This window comes from Crassostrea angulata, chromosome 8, assembly GCF_025612915.1.
Source record: "Crassostrea angulata isolate pt1a10 chromosome 8, ASM2561291v2, whole genome shotgun sequence".
In the NCBI taxonomy this organism is placed as follows: Eukaryota; Metazoa; Mollusca; class Bivalvia; order Ostreida; family Ostreidae; genus Magallana; species Magallana angulata.
The window spans coordinates 5,192,629-5,214,718 of record NC_069118.1 but is presented as its reverse complement, the minus strand read 5'-3'; the positions used below and the strand labels follow the sequence as shown (position 1 = coordinate 5,214,718).

At 32.6% G+C, this 22,090-nt stretch overlaps 1 protein-coding gene and 1 pseudogene across 1 annotated transcript; one reads left to right on the top strand and one right to left on the bottom strand.

Annotated features, from left to right (window-relative positions):
- The first annotated feature begins 3,729 nt into the window (after positions 1 to 3,729).
- Positions 3,730 to 18,282, top strand: LOC128159195 (uncharacterized). Its single transcript, XM_052822256.1, has 6 exons — positions 3,730 to 3,733; positions 5,073 to 5,318; positions 5,796 to 6,067; positions 6,193 to 6,363; positions 17,716 to 17,869; positions 17,955 to 18,282. Exons 1-6 carry the CDS (start codon positions 3,730 to 3,732, stop codon positions 17,993 to 17,995), a joined length of 888 nt encoding a protein of 295 aa, XP_052678216.1. The 3' UTR covers positions 17,996 to 18,282.
- LOC128161453 (uncharacterized) lies at positions 14,644 to 15,103 on the bottom strand (annotated as a pseudogene).
- Positions 18,283 to 22,090: the final 3,808 nt, after the last annotated feature.

Sequence of the window (22,090 nt, the reverse complement as noted above, 5' to 3'; positions counted from 1 at the left end):
AAATAACAGAAAATCTTTTCTTTGTAGCTATCTGCTTGATGTACTGATTTCTTTGCTGAAAAATGACACCAAAGAAGATTATTGGAATTATGTGTCTATTTTTTTATAACGAAGTCTTGTGGAAAAACGGGTATCGTAACATACAAATTATCTAGAAGTTTGGTCTGCGCTGAAAATTAGGAAGATAAAGTAACAGTACTCTTAAACTAGTGAGTTATGATGAATATTCATTTCCTTCTTGAAAACCTTCCGCTGCAAAATATAGTCCCTTCCTAAACTCTGTAAAAATGTAATTTTTTAAAAAACAATTTTATTCAATAAAATTTATTTGACATTGTAAAATATAAATATACTACTAGAATTAATATGTGATGCAGAATGTTCAGACTAGAGGTGACCCAAAATGGCTACCCAAAACCTAAGGAGCGAACCTCTTTAGATAATTGATTGAAACAAATCCGGTAGTATTAAACATAAGAATGCATTTTCGTTATATTATTAATGTATTAGAGGAAGCCTACATTGTTGATTTTATCTCCCATTCTAGGAATATGTCATTTTACAGTAAAGCTTAAGAGTCAAGATTTAAATAGTGATAATGAAAAAATCATTAATAATAGCACTTTATACTTATACAACCTTTTTGTTTAATCAAACGCTTATTGAAAGAAGTGGTTAAATACCTCGGGGATACTCAGAACCAAATGAAACATTTTAAAACGTATTACTTGTGGTCAGGCATAATATGGACATTAAATTACCATTACCTTTACTTAATTTTCTCAGAGTATTGTACCACATTAACATTGCAGTATATATACTGCCACAACCTAGCAAGACAACACCTAAACTTCAATACTTTAAAATAGCCCCCATATTTATTTTCCAATTCGAATCGAATTGGAATGTCTAACGCCAATCTTGCTCATCAGATATTCTACTCGGTACCAGTTCAGTATGGATACTGTGGAATCATTGAAATTCGTGGGGGCCTGTTTTCGTGGATTGTGGGGTTTTTGCTTATCAGTGGGGATGTAATTCGTGGAATGGTAGTTTTTTTAGTTTTAGTATAAAAAACACTCATCCTCACATTGGGACAGCCACCATTGATACTAGAGGGACTGTAGTGATCGTTGATTCTACAGTATGATCGAATTTTTGATACTCTTTGTGGCATGTAACTGTTAAATAAAATTTACAAATAAATTATAAGTCAAACAAATATATAAATATAGTCCCTTCCTAAACTCTGTAAAAATGTAATTTTTTAAAAAACAATTTTATTCAATAAAATTTATTTGACATTGTTAAATATAAATATACTACTAGAATTAATATGTGATGCAGAATGTTCAGACTAGAGGTGACCCAAAATGGCTACCCAAAACCTAACCATGTACCTGTTAAATAAAATTTACACATAAATTATAAGTCAAACAAATATATAAATGTATTCTCAAATTAACCAAAGTGTAAATCTGTTGATGTTTTATGCCTAAAAAAAATCAAAGATATATTAAATCGATACATTGATTGTCATCAGTTTTTCAAGTATAAATAAGAGAAAATCTTTACTTTGCAGCTATCTGCTTGATGTACTGATTTCTTTACTGTAAAATGACACCAAAGAAGATTGTTGGAATTATGTGTCTATTTTTTATTACAAAGTCTTGTGGAAAAACAAGTAAGACTTTTAATTATTCATTTAGCAGGTATATCAATTTTAAAATGAAACAAAAGTAAAGCAGATAACAATGCTAAACTAAAAAAAAAGATGTGACTATTTCAATAAATATAATCATGATGATGCAAGTTATTTCGCTTCTTGTTTTTGAATACAATATGTAACTCTAACTATTATCAGTAGGTACGCTATATGTTTTTTATGATAATATTATAAGATGCACATATTTTTGAAACTGCAAAATGAATATTACTTAGTGGAACTAATTTATCAAAATAAAGAGAATCGATTATGATGGCAGTACATATATTAATGTGTTACTATTTTTGCAAATATATGATTTTGTTGGAAACAGCAGATTCAACAGTGCAAAAATACACCATAGTAAAGACCAAAGAAATGACAAAAAGCTAAAACATTCTGAAACACAAAGAGTTCTTTCAGCATTGATTTAATTGCGAGCGAAGCGAGCTCTAAGAACCAGTGTGTGCGGGAAAAAGAGCGAGCTAATATTACAGATTCATCAAGAATGGTTTTTTGTCTACGGCGCAAAATGATCTCTTATGTTTTCTCCTGTGGTGCTATGCCAAAATTGCTAATTTTTAACTCGTAATTTGTGGTGCCTTGAGGTTTGAAATCACGTTTTAAATACTGCAAATTTAAAGCTTTCGTGAGACCCATAAGATTTTTAACATGCTTCTATGTCTTCGTTTTGAGTCAAGATAGGTAAACGATTTATTTTAACGTAAGACGACACAGTGATCTCGCGCTATATTTCTAGCGATAAAAGATGTGGATCAAACATCTGTAATGCGTGTACAAGCTATTTCAGTATAAACTGCGATAACTGCCTGGATGGTTTGTTTTCATTATGATTTGTTTTGGTTTGAAAGAGAGATTATATAGATACAAGCAAGATCTATGCTTTACTGTCATATCGATCCAATTTTAAGATAATTATGCATTCATGTACAGTAAGTGTAAGTAGGGAGAGGGTATGAAAAAATAGTTCAGTTTGAAATATATATAAAAAAAAATTAAAGAGAAAAAAATCTATGCAGATATTACATATTGCCAAACCCCTTCAAACAGGGACCGGGTGCACATTCAACGTATGGAATAAGAATGCAAATAAGAATGCAAAAATGAAATATTTGAAAAAAAATAAATGAACAAGGGGAAAAATAAAATCAAATAAAAACAAGGTACAAAAGAAAATTAATACTTTACTGATTGTTTACTCTTCTGACATAACTTAAACAAATTACATTTTAGAGACTGAACAATTCTCTCCAAACGTAAGGAACAGTTTAAGGGGGAAGCAATTCTATGTCTATTGTAAGAATTTTTCAAAACTTAGAAATAATATATAAATATCTCTCTTTCTCTCTCTATCTCTCTCTCTCTCACCCCGTCTGTTCTCTCTGTTTATTTATCTGACTGTTTTTCTTTCTTTTCCTCTCTCTCTCTCTCTCTCTCTCTCTCTCTCTCTCTCACACACAAATTCTTTAATGTTAGTTGATAACTAAATAACTTTAAGTTGACAATAATGCAATGTATGTGTAATTCTTGCTGCGCTCGCCCCAACGGTAGGACCGTAAAACATATTAAACAAGCATCATAATTAATGAGTAAGAGTTGTCATCAACCACTTCATGTCATTATCAAATAACCAAGGTATGGTGACGTAATACAAATTTATTTCCTTAACAAATAAAACTTATGGAGAAAAAAAAAACAATTTTGTTGTAGCTTTCAGTTCATATTAGCCTTTGTAAAATAATCAATTCAAATTGTCAATAGGATAAGAATACCTAAGAAAAATCAAAATAAATGATCCATTTTTTTTTCTACAAACAGATGAAATATGTGTTTTACAGCAAAATTGATAAAAGGCTATAAGTTTGGTCTTAAACAGTGGTGTTTACTAGACTCTTTGCATTAACATATCGTTGATTATCAAACAATATTGGCCCTCTACATTTGGATTAATTTTTTAAAAATTTTGTCGGCACGGAATTGTTTGGATTTCTAATTTAGTTATGATGGGTTAGTGGGAAAAGATATTTGCAGAGCGCAGCACGTATGTTGTTTTAAACAACTACGAACTTTTTTCAAAATGTTCAAATAGGGTAATATGAAGTTTTATTGTTGCATGCTAGAATTGTTACATTTAATTACATTTTAGTGGTTCACATGTCTATATGATAGTACATTTCATAGGAAAACTGAAAAGAAACTATGGTGGATTTGTTTCATTTTTCGGATTCGTGCTTCAAAAGGAGGAAACATTTCGCCTACGAAAATTGAAGTAATACGTATTGCATTTGAAAGTGTTAATGATAAGGGACAGTTACAAAAACTCTCAGTTAAGCAATCCATATACCTGATCATAGAAAAGATAATTAAATATACATAACATTGAAGAAATGTACTTTGGTCGACTTTAACACCCAACTGGTCATACGTTGATGCGTTAAACTCAAAATTTCGGAAACCATACTCTGGGATTTTTTTAATGTTAAACGGAATCTTTTCATAAAAGAAAAATGTAATAGTACTAGATCAATAAAAAGGATTATAATCCCAATGCAACCATCTATCAAGCTTTTATTAAAAAAATCTGACTTCTTAGAATCTAATAATTTATTTAAGATATCAATCTGTGTTTTAATGCGTCTTATAATACATATGTTAGTAGCATTTAAAAGATTGACTCAGAAAGTCGTTTTGATTGTTTAACTGTTACAATTAGATAAAATTTCACTGGAAAAATGTTCTTATTATTGCGCCTTATTGTGGTTGTTATTCTATGATTTTACTAAAATAGGATGTGCAATGCACATCCAAAACAGGAAAAAATTGAAACACTATTTGTTGACAATAAGTAGATGCCCATTTTGTGCCCATCGTAATTCAATATAAGAGGACGTTTTACCTATTAGAATTAACTGATCTAGATTCCTAATTATACGAGAGGAATTATATTCCACGTAAAATCGCGAGAAGACGTCTAGCGAACATCAAAACCTTGCATTTAATTTTTGGACAAATGTAAGCTACATGAAACAATGAAAAAATTTCAGCATTCATGTTTGCACTTTGATGGAAACCCGTTGAATCGCAGAGTTAATGGCGTAAAATAGGGAACCTACAGTATTTTACCGTATTTAGATACGAAAATTATATATATATATATATATATATATATATATATATATATATATATATATATATATATATATATATATATATATATATATCACTATAAATTTGTTAGTCATTTCATTTAGAGGTTCAGTACCTTGCTCTTAAGAACATTTTCAGATGTTGTGTCCTTAAAGACAAAAAGGAACACAGCGTGCACAATAATATCACTTTTTTCTAGAGGACATTTTTCTGAGACGGACTACAACCCGTGTTGACCTTGTTGAGCCAAACATGGCGATATGGTCGGGACATTACTCCTGTCTTAGTTACTGTGCTTCTAAGTGTATCCAGGAACCGGACTGTGTGTCGTTATTGTACAACATGGCTAAGGGGTCATGTGACCTCTTCAACGTGATCTATGACAGTGACGACAGAGGTGACGTCGACTATTACTGGGTACTGGAGGACAGGGGTACTCGAAGGGGTAAGAACAAAAACACTAAAAATCGGCGAACCTATAAAAATATTTTTGTCGACTAACATTATGATCGAAATCGCCGTCTTTAATACACGTTCAATATATTTCTATTAAAGAAAATGGTTTGCTTACCATCGTTATATATTTATATTACAATGTACAACTTATTTTTATAATAATGTTATACATGTATATCGGAGTTTAACGAAAGTGAATTATATTTCGAAGTCTAATGATTATGAAAATGTTAGACCAAACGGATTTTTCACGCATTGTTTTAAAAATAAATCTCAGGGGACCAGAAAAAAGACAAATTAGCCAAAATGTTGATAATTAAAGATAAAGCCTGTACATGTACATGTTTTAATGGTTAGTCAAATTATCAAAACACACTGTTAAGATTTGTAATGTTCAACAATGATTTTTCATAGATTTCTCCAATAACAGAATTTATTTTCAAATTTAAAAAAATTGTCCTTGCAGTTCCAGAGTCGTGTCTCGCCGTCTTAAATTGCTCTGGTATTACAACAGACGGAGAATACTGGGTCTATCCTACTGTAACCAACCGAAGAAGAACCAAAGTATACTGTCACTGCCTGGTTACTGAACCATCACATTTCATAACTTTAAAATACCCCAACGACTTCATTATGCATGATCAATCGCATTTGATAATACAGCAGCAAGAGTGTCAATCGGATATTCTATTTCCGTTGAAAAAGACCGAGTTTTTAAAAGTGAAATTACAAATAGAGGTAAACACTATGTATCGCATGCATTATTTTGTGTATAAACACAGATGAAATCATATTTATAAATTGATGCATTTGTGTTCGTTATGTTTGAAAATACTCCAAAAATGCAATATTTCTGTTTACAGAGCATGACGGTAAATGGAACTGATTATACATTCACATCGCTGACCGGATCAGTACCAATGCAGTATGGATATGCTCATGATTGTAATGGGGAACACACCAGGGACCCTTGTCCTCACTTTGGGACAGCCACCATTGATACTAGAGGGACTGGACTGATCGTTGATCCTACAGTATGGTTGAACTATATTTCATATTAAGAGCTGCCCCCCCCCCCCCCCCATTTATACCAATTTTTTAAAAGTATTGTATCAAAATCATATCTTTATAAAACATTATGAAGTGGTCGTCTCTCATAGTGGATTTGAAATAAGGCAATAATTGTCCAAAAGATGTTGATACTGAATTCGATATAAGTAATCATTACCCAAAAGCTGTTGAAATTAAATTCGATATAAGTAATCATTGTCAAAAAGCTGTTGACATTGAAATTGATGTAAGTAATCATTGTCCAAAAGCCCTTGATATCGAATTTGATAAAGAACTTTTGTGCAATAGCTGTTGACATTGAATTTGATACAAGTAATCATTGTCCAAAAGTGGATAATGAAATTATTGTCCGATAGCTGTTGACATTGGATTTGATATTATAAAACCATTGTCCAATAGCTATTGACGTCTTCTGGCGTCACCAAAACGGACTAATTCTCGTAATGAAAGAAACTATTCTCATATTGCTTCATATTCTGCTTTTAAAAAGTATAGAGCACCGTGCCACTTATGTACGATATTAACAGATGTAATTGTTCATATGATCATAGTTTAAGTTGGTACTTAAGCAAGCATGCTCTTGATGTGTCACGGTGTGTCTTGATGTGAAAAACAATTGAAAAAAACACCCATATTTTCCTCTTATACATTAATATATCAAAAGAAGACAAACTTCTTGATTAGTCAGATTAATTAGATCTAATTACGTAAGAATGAAACTTCAATTGCGTTTGCGTTAAATTGAAATTCTAGACAGAAACTAGACAGTTAGTGGTAGGGAAATTCGTAAAAATTATGAAAAAAGCCAGTTTCTACGTCATACTGCGCATCGACTGTCCAAAGGTATCGTCCGCAGCCGTGGTCCCGAGTCCGCACATATATATATATATATATAAATATATATATATATATATATATATATATATATATATATATATATATATATATATATATATATAGGTGTGTGTGTGTGTGTGTGTGTGTGTGTGTGTGTGTGTGTGTTTGCAGTAGTGGACCATGAAATTCTAAGAGCAATCTTAGCAAAATAACAACTGAAAATAATAAGTAGGTGTGCAGTTATTCACTGTATGTACACCGCTACACCTTGTCTCATCGCTTACATCCATAAAGGTGTAAACTGAATGTACACATGCCTGTATATTGTGATTGCTCTGGAAACTGTATATCTCGTTATTTAATAGATTGTGTATTCACATTCTTAAAATAATATTCCGCTGACTGACTTTCTTACCTTTTTAAAAAGCTAACCTAGAGTCATCTTTACATTATGGCATTTTATATAGTTGTCGTATTTAATTTCAATATTTTACTATCTTCAACCTTATTCTTAAAGCTCTCCTTAGAACTAAATTGGGACAAAAAATGCATAATAATTCATATAGTCCATTTCAAAAAGACTGTAGCACACGAACAATTTTACATGTAACTTTGTCAAACAGTTCTTGACGAATATATAACTTTATCTTTTTCATGCGTTAAAACCCAGGTAGAAGAATAAAAAGCAATGGAAGGGAGTAAATTTAAGAGGAAGAAATGGGCAATTTAAAATCAAATTAAAAATTTGTGTATCACTCTAGTAGGATTGTGTCTTACAAACACCTCCATATTTTTTAAAGATTTATTACACACGCAACCATCACAAATAAGAATTCTGAAAAAGAGAGAAATAAGGAACAAATGAGTATGATTTTTTTTGTCTTTTTAACACGGTTTCTTGTAAAGTTACCTGAGACGGGAAAGGTTGTTAATAAACAGCTGTATGTTTTCTTTTGTTAAAGTGCCTTTTTCGCTTTGTAAATGAATGAATGAATGAGAGAGAGAGAGAGAGAGAGATGGTTTTTTTTTAGAGATAGGTAGTCAGATCAGGACGTTACATTGCATGATATCAAATCTAAATATATTGTACATCGTAGTGAATTTATCCGTCTTAGACCTAAACTAGATTAGGAGAAGAAATAAATTGTAAAACGATTAAACGCATTTTATTTTCATCTACCGGACATTTTCTTTATTATTTCTCGTATGCATTTTTTTCTTCAATGTCGCTACCTTGTAATTGCTTGAATGATAAAAAACGTTATGTTGTTTAATTCAACTGTCAGCGATTTATAATACCGGTAACAATTTTATGTTGGTAACATAGTATTTGTGTTTTGACATTATCTTTTATAATCAGATTTACATATTCATGTCTGTATGATCACTGTAAATCTTAGGGTATAGTACTTCGCCGCTAATTGGAGAACTGTAGCCCATTTAATAGATCTCAGTGTGTATCATAAAATAAATGCTGCTCTTTAAATTGGCTAGAAAAAGCAGTCCGAATCAACAGAGATTACGCAAAGTACAGACAGCAGTATACACACAGCGCTACTTGGTAGTATACATGTACATATGCCGCCGGGTTGGTAAGGTGAAACTGTGATCGCGGCAAAGTGTACACATCGGGATTTGTTTTACTTTATTCGTAATCTGAATAAGCTGGTTTCTTCATACAGAATCTAATCACATAACATGAAAGAGAAAGCATGATTTTTTTTTCAAGCTTGCTTAAAGCTGATATATATTCATAAAAGCATTTGGTGGCCATATTAGTTTTGATCCCTCATCTACTGCCACTGGGGTATATATACCGGTTAAGAAAGTTACGATCAGTTGCTTTCCGATCGAGGCATTCACGTTGCGCGGATTTCTAAATGCATGAACTACACACTGTAGAAAAATGCAGAAATAAAGAATAAAGAAAACAACGATCAATGAAATACAAAAAATATTCTTTCTTTGAAAGTATGTCCAAGGTATCCGAATTATTTTGCACAGACAGTGCTGCCTTACTTCGCATGCACATCGAACACGTGTGTCGTTCATACAGAGTGCATAACGCCTGCATCTTCTTGAACTTTATCATCCGTTCCTACAAAAACTCCCCGTTTATAAAATCCATGCGATAATTGACATTGCTCGATCTACCACAGTGTGTGGTTTGCGCATGTGCGATGTTATAAAATACACAGGAAAACGGTCTACAGTCATCGAGGAATTTTTTAAGTATCTGCGCCTGGGTTTCAGTCTGTCTTGTTTCGTCGTTTATTGGATATATCTTGCCAGTAAAGTGGTTGTCATATTATTTGTTCAAAACGCATTTTTACAAGTCTTTTCGTCCAAGGTAACGTGTTCGGGTGTATGAAATTCCTGAATGCGATGAGGTATGACGAGGGCTCTCAGCCGTATATAGGGGATGTGCAGCGATGAGCAGAACAATAGAAATCGACAACTTATATGGCGGTAGTCGGAGTTAAAAGTGAAATAATGCGTATATTTATGAATTCAGCTTTAATACAATTATTTAATGGTTTGAATGGAAATTCCCGCTCATTGGTCGGTCATATTATGCATGTCCAAGTTGTAAATATATTTCTGTAAATCATGCCTATACTTTTTTTGTCAAATTATTTTACCATTATTGTATTTCTCCAAAGCATTTGTAGAGAAAAAAATCACATGGCCATTTTGTTGTATTTTTCAACGGAATACTTGTTATCCGTAAAGCACAGGAAATTAAATTTCACAAAAAAAAACTTCGAAACTTCTCGCACGCTTTTTATACAGTTCTTATACGGTTTGTACGATACGATACATTTCTTATATATGCGATACAATACGTTTTCCATACGATACGATACGTTTCTTATAAAATACGATACGGTTCTCGCCCAATACGATACGTTTCTTATACGACGCTCCTCATACGTTTTTAGGTATATTAGTGGGATTCAGGGTCTGTAGATCTATACAATAAAAATATGTTTTAAGAATTATTAAAACTGTTTTCATCTAAAGTGAAAACATTTCAAATTCCCACTGCTCTGTATAAAGAAGGTTGACCCTAGATCACACGGAAACATAATGACTACACCAAAAATGTCAACAAATAGATTAATGTGAACACAGAAACAATTGAAATCAGTGACCTACTTTATTGATTTGCCACTTGTGTCCCATGTAAGGTCGACCGGGGGATTTGAATTCCTCATTAAAGATAAAACATGGTGTTAATTCTCTCTTTGTCTATTCACTTCAATTACTTCATCACGATTGAAATGTTTAGCTTTTTGTTTGTTATGTGGGAAGGCTTTATACATATCTACGTAACATCATGGTCAAAAACTTGTTTTTCAAAGTTTTCTTAACAGCAGAATTCCTAGTATGAGCTGGGCAACATTTTCAAACCACTTCTGCCGATTCGAGGTCATGGGATGCAAAAACAATATCTACATTTATGATCATTGATGTTTGGCTTTGCCTCATCGCCTCCATGTTCCTAATCACAACCTGCTGCTTGCTGCTAGTTGATGTCAGGATTATCATCACTTAAAGCACTTACATTTTCACTAACACTTGTCTCTTTATCAGTATTGTCTTGTTTACAGTTTTTAAAAACAACACACAGGTCAAAATTCCATTCATTATTTGAAAATGGAGCTCGGATTGAATAAAGTTCGACTTATGTAGTTTTCAAACAAACTTGCCTTCTTGGTTGTGACATTGACATGGTAAAAAAAAGAGATATATATTAGAATGCTATACATTTACTGATAATTTCCTGTAGACTGGTTAGACTCATTCTAAGACAGACTTTTTTACTACACCAGGGGTACCAGACTAATATATAACATTTTTATAAGTCAAACAAGTACTTGTTTCTACTTACAAAGGAAAAAAAAGTTAAGTGCCACAACTATACCCCTGGTCAAAGATTCATAAATTACAAATATACAAAACACCAGAGGATAACTAGTATGTCGATTACATTATTACGCATTGTACAAAGTCCTTTTGAAATGCCTTCTGATATATGGTGTCTTCACACTTAGCTAAAATTCTGAGTTTTCAATGGGTGAATGATTTTAGCTTAGTGGGAATAGTGTACAGGTAAGGGGGTGTCAAAGAACAAAGGAAATTAATTACAGGTGAATTATAGTCTGTTCAAGTTTTGACCTTTGTTAAATTTTCAATTAAATAATAAACTTTATAACTAAACAGGCGATTTTTAAAAAAGATTATGTTTAAAATAAAAAAACCCCTTAAATACTATACAATATATATAGCAAAATGTGCCACATTATTGATCCTGAACACCCAGTGACTTCTACTTTTTATGAAGTATGTCATAGAAATCCATACCTTTGAGCTATTTATTAGGTTGGGTTTGTATGGAAAAAATTTTCCCAGCGGTGTTGATGACCCTTAAAAAATGTTTAAATTGTGAAATGCAATGGTACTTAAATTATGATTTTATCAATTCAAAGAGACATCTGTCATTGACTGTTAACTAGTTGATGTCCTCTTCCAGGGATATGTCAAGCAGCCAATGCATGCCTATAAAAATGTTTCAATTACCATGCAATAAGAATACAATTTAATAGAGGTAATTCAGTCATCATTTCACTTAGTTGCAATGGAAGACCTAATCGTTACTTTGCATAGGCTTTGCTCTAGTTTTTCTCTACTTTCAATACATGTATTTCAGTTTTCAAATGCGTCTTATCCAAGATCGACATATATTTTATGGGTTTTAATAGCGAGCGCAGCTCGCCAGCGCACAGCTCCGGAGCGAAGCGAGCTCTACCGGCAAGGCATGTGTGAATAGAAAATTCGGACTAGTTGCACATTCATTCAACGGATTTTTTTGGCGTCAGTAAATCGGACCAGTAATGCATTGTTTTAATCGTCCCAGTAGTTCCCTGTAATCATGGCAATTTTTATCACCTCACACTCTCACGAGAATTAGCAAGACAATATAAAAACAATGACAATGTATACGACATACAGTCAATGCTACCTCTAAAGCTTACGTCAGTACACTCTCACTAAAAAATAATCGAGTGACGTCACAAAGGTTTACACATTGATCCGATAGATTTTTTCGGCGTCAGTAAATTTTGACCCACAATTCATAGTACCAATGGTTTCCAACTTCACGTTCTCGCGAGAATCAAAGTACAACTTTTGAGAAGCATGTGTGTAATGTGTAATTTTAAGAACATCATGCTTTTTTAAGTAAATAAAACAGTATACTTCGCGTACTTTTATTTCTCAGGGGAGTTTTTAAGAGTCAGGCGACACTTAACCAACGTCAGCTTTGACGTCACAATAAGCACTGATAAGGGGAAATTACTCTAATTGAAGTTATTGTATTCTGCTGAAATGACCAAAATCCTCTCAAAATCTTGCAAAGGCTAAGCTAAAGAACAGCTGAAGAATAAGGACATTTCTTCAGATACAGAAAACAGTTGTAAATTGCACTCATTTGGATGAATGCTCACATTTATTTTATTCCCTAAAATTATGGTAAATTCCTGGAACGTACACGTAGCATCGCCTTTTTTTAAAATGGGGTGGGTGGGTGGATGGGTAGATGGCAACCTCATCCAAAAAATCTTTGCAAGCAAAAAGAAAAAAAAATCATGAAAATTCTAATCCTTCAGCTCTTAAGCAGTTCAATGGTTTCTTTATTTTCACTTCCATTTATTACATGTTGGGGGGGGGGGCACCATGTTCTATTAATATGATAAGCAAATATTAAATAAACATTAATTCTTTTTATAAGTGGAGGGGGCAACTCCATGATAAGTCGATTTTCTATGTGTAAATTGAAAAAAAAAAAAACGTGTGGGGGGGGGGGGGGGTTATGATAAGTCAATTTTTGAATGTAAGTTTAAGAAAAAAGTCTACTGCAAAAAAGGGGATGAACTGACGTACGTTACACTCACTTTAAAAGAGGAGATGGAGTGCAATGAACATTTATATTAAAATCTTTATTATTCAACAACAATGTATCTGAGATTGAATATTGTTCTATTTATAAATAAATAAATAACAAATCTTATAAACTATGAATAATGTAAATTTACTGAAAAAAATAGGTATGTTTTATTTTATTTTGCAATCAAATTTATTTACGTTGTTAATTTTATTTTCATTGATTTATCATAATTCATTGTTTGATCACATGCTGCGCTCGCCCCAACGGTCGCACCGTAAAACATATTAAGTATTGATTCTTCTAAATTAACTTAACCAAATAGTTGCTTAGTTGTAGCTCTCTGGGGAAGCATCATTTTTATCGTCATTAATTCAACCCGAATTTTCCCAGAGAACACAGTTACAGCCCTGTGCTACATGTTTACTCTTTTGCAATCGGTAATTGTACGATATAATTTTCAAATGAAAGTACATAAAAACGAATGCTTGACAATCAGTACCTCTGCTAAATTCATCCTGCAGTTCGATCTTCTGCCTCCGTGACATAAAAATGTGACGTATATTTTGTCATCGACAAAACTCAAACCGAATTGTATGAATTCCGGATTCGTTATCGAATTAGTTTTAAGAGGACACGTGACTTCTGTTAATAAAACAACTTTATTTATGCATAACTACATATAAAATTTAAACCAATAAACATGCACAATAGCAAGGCTTTTCTTTACACATGTTCACATGCATTCATTTCAGAGATAAGAGTGATAAAGCAACATCAGGCATGTACATGCAGATCATGCGCGGATCCAGAAATTTTTTCCGGGGGGGGGGTGGGGGTCCGAGGGATAATTGTGTTTGCCCGGGGGGAGGGATCAGAGATATATTTGCGATAATTTTACTGTGTAAATTTCATTAACTTTCATTATATATATATTATTAACGCACGTGTAACATATGGTTTTTAGAACTCATGTTAACCATGTGTTTATTAACATATGTGTAACATGTGGTTGAGATCTACATATGTGAAACATATGGTGTACATACGTTTAACATATGTAAAATCTAACGTTGTTAAACATATGTGATGTTGAACGTATGTTATAACACGTTTGTTAACCATGCGTTTCTCAACATGTGTAACGTACGGTTTGACTTCACGTGTGTGTCACGTATGTTTAACGTATGTTGTACAAGTGTTAACTTCAAACATATGTGAAACGTATGTGGCACAATTAGCTGTGTAAGTACTTGTAATAGAAGTAAATTTTAATAATTAAAAATGGTTTATTCTATCGATTAATTTCAGTATGCACATCTATTACAAACTTGTAAACATATTAGCAGATACATGTAAATGCAATCATTACATGCCACTGATCTTTTATTACACTTGAACATCTGTTAAAATCCGACATCACTCCAGATGAAACATAACACACGTTTGACTCGACATATCACTCCAGGTGAAGAAGATGGGAGGCTGCATCCGCATACTCCATCAGCTGGATGTCGCCTTGTCTGAGTTGGTCCTTCAGATGTCGAATACGGCTGTCAAATTGCTTGTACTTCTTCTTTGGACGCACAACACCACCAGCAGCTAGCTGAATCATCTTGGCTTCATTTACAGCTTGCTCCTTCTGTATAACCTGGATGAACCTGAAGATGTTGGGGTTGGGTCGCCTACACATCCTATTGAATTTGTGGTGCCAGCATTCTAATGCATTTGTTGTGCTGCATCGTTGTCATAATGATTCCAGTGGGTGAGGTGCCCTCTACCCATGTTTCCGTCACGTAGTCATTGAAGCGTTGAACATTGTGGTCGTCGTCTTCATTGTCCTCCAGCGCTTCTAGCCACACATCCTCCACACGATGTTCTGGGACGAGAGGAAGAACTGTTTCTCTTCTGACAAGCATGCGAATACTGTCCTCCTTCCGAAATCTGACTCCTAATCCACAACCCTAAACTTTCTTCCAAATACACTGGGAAAAGTGGAAGAAGCAACCTTTCAAGGAGATTCCAGGAAAGTTCCTCTGAACTGCATTCCTTGCCGCCATTTCAATGTCCAAGAGCCAAGGTTCGAGATTTAACACAGACTGTAGGTCTTGAATGACATCCTTCAAAAGTCCGAAGAACCGATTGTAAGTGGCCTCACTCTTGTTAGGTATAAGGACAAACACAATGGGAAACATAGTTCCATTCACACTGGCATGCAAAGTGTACAGTTGGTTGAAATGTTTTGTGCAGGAATAAAATGTCCCATCAATAAACACTGTCCACGGTCCCTCGAGGTTGATGTCTTCCTTGGTTGTAGGTAGCTTCGGGATTGTGGTGGACTGGTTCCTGTAGAGTGAGGACTTACAGGCCTGGAAAGTAGGAATGTTTCTTATCATGTCCTCCACCGAGTCGTTACACTCCGAGTTACGCAGTCCTCCTATTTCCTCATCGCAGATGGCGGGGATGGGTTTTGCTTCCTCTTTGCACCTCTTCTTCACGCCACTGATCAAGGACTCTGCCGCCAGTCCAATGTAGTCCTCTTCATGGTTATGCGGTCTTCCAAAGGCCGCCACGATGTTGTTGCATGTTGTCAGTGTGGCTGGACACTGCCTGTCGTCACATCTCCAGTAGACTTTGTTGTTGTACTTGTAGCCAACATGTAGAAGGAAAAAGCCTCCTCTTCCATTGTCTAGAAAATCCAACTGTACTAGCACGATTGCCATATTTAGGAAAATATCCGTAAATACTGTAGATTCCTTATTTTACGCGAGTACTTAATTCCGCGATTCAACGATTTACCATCAAATCGCGAGAACATAAAATCGCGAATGGCGAAATTTCATCATAGTTTCATGTAGTTTACATGTCTCCCAAAATTAAAAGCGAGATTTTAGAATTCGCGAGACGGGCTTCTCGCGATTTTACGCGGATATTAATTCCTCGCGTTTAATTAGGAATTTACAGTAAGTACTTACATGTACTACCAGTACATGTATATCTATTAGTAATGACTGAGAATGAGGATTTAATGACTATTAATTAATTCATATAAAATATCAAAGAAATTTTTATAACATTATGTTTTAAAGATACAAACATCATGTCATTTTTCTTTTAAACATCAAACAGAATACTTTGAACCAAGGAATGAGCATTTAATGAAATTTAATTGCAATTACACCGTACATCAGTTTGATTGAAGATTCATATTTATAACTGTTAATTGGTAAATTATCTCAATTATAAGTGAAACAAAATAATAATGATCTAATTAAGCCATCAACATCTGCTGTGTGATAATTATTTAAGCAATTGCTTACCCGGCCAATCAAATTTATTTTATTTTTTAACTTAATTTTGTTTTATTTTAATACTTTTCAAAATTATTTTCAATTTATAAATATCAAACATTTCAATAAACTAAAATTGTTAAATGCAAAATTTTCATAACACTGTAAAACCCATGTGTTAAAAATATATGACTATATATCACAGATTATTTCTATACATGTAGATCACACAGACTATACTCAATGCTCACTCAGGTGTAAAAAAAACACAATTTTAGCTAGGTGGGAATAAGAATTTCTGAATTTTAACTACGTGGGAATAAACCTTATATATCACGATAAAAGAATAAAGTTTAGTGACGAGGAGTATAAACGGAGGTAGAACATTGCTGTTCTAGACTGGAATGAAAATGTGGACCGAGAATACACATCAATGAGTCTTTAAATTTTGAATATGCAAGATGACCAAGGTCTCGATCTTACCACAAAACCTTGTTCCAAAAACAGACAAATTTGCCTTCGGTTTGTGGGGCAGGATTATAATAATTGTCTCTCATACAGAGGGTCTCCCCTTAATTGCACGTGCGTAATGAAACCTAATGATTAAACAATTACTAACCTTCGCAGGCAGCTGTTTTATCTGTGTACATGGCGTCTTTCTGACTCTTTGGAAATGTACGTCCTTCTTATTCATGAAATTGTTGGTGTTTCCCTGCTCACGCATGCCTCGTGGAATCCCCATGTTAGGTAAACACATGATTTTTGGAGGTAAAATCTACTTTTAACTTCTTAAATTCCACAATAAAGCGTGCAAGTCAATGGTTTACATCCTCCACGGTATACACTGTAAACTCGGGTATAACTTAGTCGTTTGTGTTTTGGTATTCCGCTCTTTGTTAAAAAAAACCCTTTCGCCATGTAGTGTTCCTTATAAATTTTTGTGGAAAGTTAATTAAAATCACCCTCATCAATGGGATGTTCAAGTATAGTGCGGTTTTTTACAAAATCAGATTTAAATTCTCAAGATAAAGTTTGTCAGAAGAACGCTCGAAATTAAGACTAAAATTCAGTTCGTTAAAATTCAATTCATCTTTGTGTAATGTACTCTTCTTCATGAGCTTGAATTTAAACCAAGGATCATGAATCCCACACCATGATATTTACACTTCACAAAACAGTAAAATATGTATGAAATACGCAATTCTTAGCATTGTCAAGTTGGTACTTATTATAACTTTCAGATTCAATTTGGTGCCATAACAGGGTATGAGGTGGGCATAAAACAGTTTTATCGCTCCGTGAATAGGGACCAGATATCATTCACCTGTGCTGCATGGTGCGGCCTTTGTGGACCGATTTCTGGACCAATCAGATTCGAGCATTCTATGGAATTCAGTGAGTTTGAGAAAGCTTTTTTGTCTTTTTTAAAATAAACATTATAGAACTTAACATTTTAATTGGTTTAGCAACATTTTTCTAGTTTCAGCTGCTGACGCACAAGCTGTTATTTGTAACAAGTGAAAAGTTCTTCAAGGAAATAGGTATAGAAATACTAACTAATAAAATTAATAACACTTTAATTGAAAATCAATTTAACAACAATTGTCTTAATACTTTAAATTGTTTTACAAAGGATGTGGAAGATATTAGACCAGCGTCCTCGACATTTTATGGATTTTAAATTTCCAATGACGATTTGTTTAAAATAGCATCACTTTACGTAGCAGAGGGTTGCATTTTAGTTTTATCGAACAATTTGACAACAACGTATTCAAAAGCGCTGTATGTCACTTAAATGAAGTATGTTGATGCGAAAGTTAAATATCCTTATAATAAAACTTTTTTAATCCTGTAGACAACGCGTATTTGCCTTTTTAAAGAATTAGTATTATAAGCATATCACTTGTCTTTAATGATTTTAAGAAAGGAAGAGGGCTGTGGAAATTTAATAACTCCTTACTGTATGATAATGATTATTTAGAGTGTATTAGAGATTTTATACTTCAAGTTAAGAAACAATATGCTTTACCAGTTTATAATATAAACAATTTACATCAGTTGCCAGATGAAAATATTCTTTTCACCATTAATGATCAGTTATTCCTTGAAACATTGTTAATGGAAATACGAGGTAAAACTATTTCTTATTCATCATATATTAAAAAGAAAAAAGATAAACAGGAAAAAGAATTGGTGAAAGAAATTAAAGACATTGAAAAGAATATTTCTGAAAGCAATGTAGATTTACTATATAACAAAAATCAGGAATTAGAAAAGCTTAGAAAACATAAATTACAGGGCAATTATATTAGAAGTAGAGCAAAATGGATTGAAGAAGGAGAAAAACCATCAAGTTATTTTTGTAAACTGGAGTCCAGGAATTTTATTAGTAAGATTATACCAAAATTGGAGTTGGATTCAGGGGAGGTAATATATGACCAGACAAAAATCCTGACTGAAACTAAAAGCTTTTATACAAAATTATATGAAAACAAGTTAGATAATGTCAACTTTGGTTTAAATAATGAATTAATATATGCTGACATTCCTAAATTGTCCGAAACGGAATCAGATTCTTTAGAGGGTGAAATTACTTTTAGTGAGGCTTCAAAAACACTTTCAAGTATGAAAGCTAATAAATCACCTGGATCTGATGGTTTTTCTTCAGAATTTTTTAAGGTTTTTTGGAAATACATTGGTGTTTTTGTTGTTAGATCTATAAATTATGGATATAAAAATAATATATTATCAGTCACACAAAGACATGGTGTAATTACTTTGCTACCTAAAGGTGACAAAGCTAGACACTATATTAAGAACTGGCGTCCTATAACTTTATTAAATACTGTGTACAAAATTGCATCTGGGTGTATTGCTGCTAGATTAAAAAAATATTTACATAAAATTATAAATCCAGATCAAACTGGATTTATGTCTAATAGATATATTGGAGAAAATACAAGGTTAATATATGACATAATGCAATATACTGAAGATGAAGAAATTCCCGGTCTTTTATTGCTTATCGACTTTGAAAAGGCTTTTGATACCTTATCTTGGAATTTTATACAACAAACTTTAGATTTTTTTAACTTTGGTCCCACTATTAGACAGTGGGTTAAGATTTTTTATACAAACATAACATCTGCTGTTAATCAAGGTGGCAATCTCTCTGAAACTTTTAATATTCGGAGGGGGTGTAGACAAGGAGATCCATTATCCCCTTATATATTCCTGATTTGTGCAGAAATTTTGGCGATACAAATTAGAAAAAATGAAAAAATTAAAGGTATAACAGTTGGTAATATAGAAAAAAAGATTTCGCAACTTGCAGATGACACCTCGATTATCCTGGATGGAAGTGAAGAAAGTTTATTAGAAACTATTTCTACATTACATAGATTCTCGGAAATGTCCGGCTTGTGTATAAATTATTCAAAAACTCATACTGTATGGATAGGTTCCAAAAAAGATAGTAATGATATACTTATTCCTAATAGCAAGTTGAATTGGGGATCTACTAAATTCACCTTGCTTGGAATAAATTTTGATGTTGATTTGCTAAATATGCCTAGTATTAACTATGATCCAAAACTGGTTAAAATTAAGTCTATCCTTAAACAGTGGGAGAAAAGACATTTAACTCCCATTGGCAAGATTACAGTTATTAAGACATTAGTGCTGCCTTTGTTGAATCATATACTAATGTCTATCCCAAACCCATCTGTCTTTTATTGTAAAGAATTAGAAAAGCTATTTTTTTCATTTATATGGAATGGCTCAACTCACAGAATAAAGAGGGATGTTCTTGTTCAAAAATATGAAGAAGGTGGTCTTAAGATGATAAATATCAAAGCATTTATATCCTCCATGAAATTATTCTGGGTGAGACAGCTTATTGTTACAAACAGGGGGTTGAGTCAATTCATACTTAATTTTAATCAAAATAAATTTACATCATGTGGTATTGAATACATTAATATACTTTTGAAATCATTAAAAAACAAGTTCTGGATAGATGTGTTTAAGGCATGGGTTGACCTGCATAATATATTAGAGTCTGGTGCAACTGCAGACTCACCTTTATTTTATAACCCTTTGATCCATATTGGAGGGAAATCTTTTTTTAATAAACAACTATTTGATAATAATATTAGATACATCAATGATATCATTGAGGAAGGTAGTACTTTTCTTAGTTTTGATAAGTTTTGTGATATGTATACGAATGTAAAGGTCAACTTTCTAGAATATGCAAGTATAATCCATGCTGTAAAGACATACATCAGAAAATTGGGTGAAAACCAAACTTTAAGAAAATTAGCAAACCCGCTTATTAGAGAAAACATACATAAAGTTATGAAATGTAAAAAGTCAAAGTTTTTTTATGATATTTTAAACAATAATACCTCTGTGACAACAGGTAAAAGAAGGTGGAATGAATTATTAGATATAGAGGACATGGAATGGAAATTAATCCATAAACTACCTTTCATAATAACAAAAAACTGTAAACTTCAATGGTTCCAATACAGAATAATTAACAAAATTTTAGCAACAAACTCTTTTTTATTCAAAATTAAAAAAATAAACTCTAAAATGTGTACCTTTTGTCACAGAGAAGAGGAAACTATAGAACATATACTGTGGGATTGTGAATGTGTTCAATCTTTTTTAGAACATTTTAAACATTATTTAGAAGAAAAAATCAATTTTCAGGTTACATTTACCAAGAAAACTTTCATTCTAGGCATCCTTGGTAAAAACAAAGATATCCTTAATATCATTTTTCTTTGGTTAAAGTACTATATTTACACAGCAAGGTGTACCGAGAAACAGTTGAGTGTTTCTTATGCAATGTCGTCTTTAAAGCTCTTTTATGAAACACAGAAATTTATTTCTTATAAAAATGGTGAAAATGAGATTTTTGATACTCATTGGAACATCTGGAATCCAATTTTTACTTGAATTTTTTTCTCTCTCTCTCTCTCTCTCTCTCTCTCTCTCTCTCTCTCTCTCTCTTTCTCTCTCAAAAAAAAATTTTTGCACTTCTGAATTATTATATTTAAAGCATCATAATCATGCATTGTATGTCTGCAGAATGTGTGAAATAAAAAAAAAAAAAAAAAAAAAAAAAAAAAAAGAATTAGTATTATTACAAAAACTAGATAGAAAATTAAAAATATTTGTCAATAGTTCTTGCATTCATGTCAAATATTCTAGAAATATAAAATTTTGTAATGTAGAACAGATTATTTTATCAATTGTTATTTAAAGGTAGATCTATAGAAATTTTTAATACGTTTAAGCTACGGTTATGGCATTAATATTAAATACTTTAATATAGAAAATAGTTGCCAGTCTTCGATTTAAGAAAAAAACAACAGTGCGCCTTTCTCTGTTTGAGTCATCTAAATAGAATGAAGTTCTTTAATAAGTGAATAAGTGCCTGTCAAATTTTAATAAACATAATTACCGGATAGTTAGCCTCTTTCATGTGGGATAAAAACTTTAACCTCCAACAAATTGGTATTAAATCAATGGTGAGAAATCCCAACATTTGTTGGTTTGTCTATAATTTTAAGTAAAATATTGTAAGATAAATGTTACACTTAT

Coding starts and splice junctions, on each gene's coding strand:
- LOC128159195 (XM_052822256.1), top strand. Junction 5,319..5,795: donor GGACAGGGGTACTCGAAGGG/GTAAGAACAAAA, acceptor TTGTCCTTGCAG/TTCCAGAGTCGTGTCTCGCC. Junction 6,364..17,715: donor GACTGATCGTTGATCCTACA/GTATGGTTGAAC, acceptor TATAACTTTCAG/ATTCAATTTGGTGCCATAAC.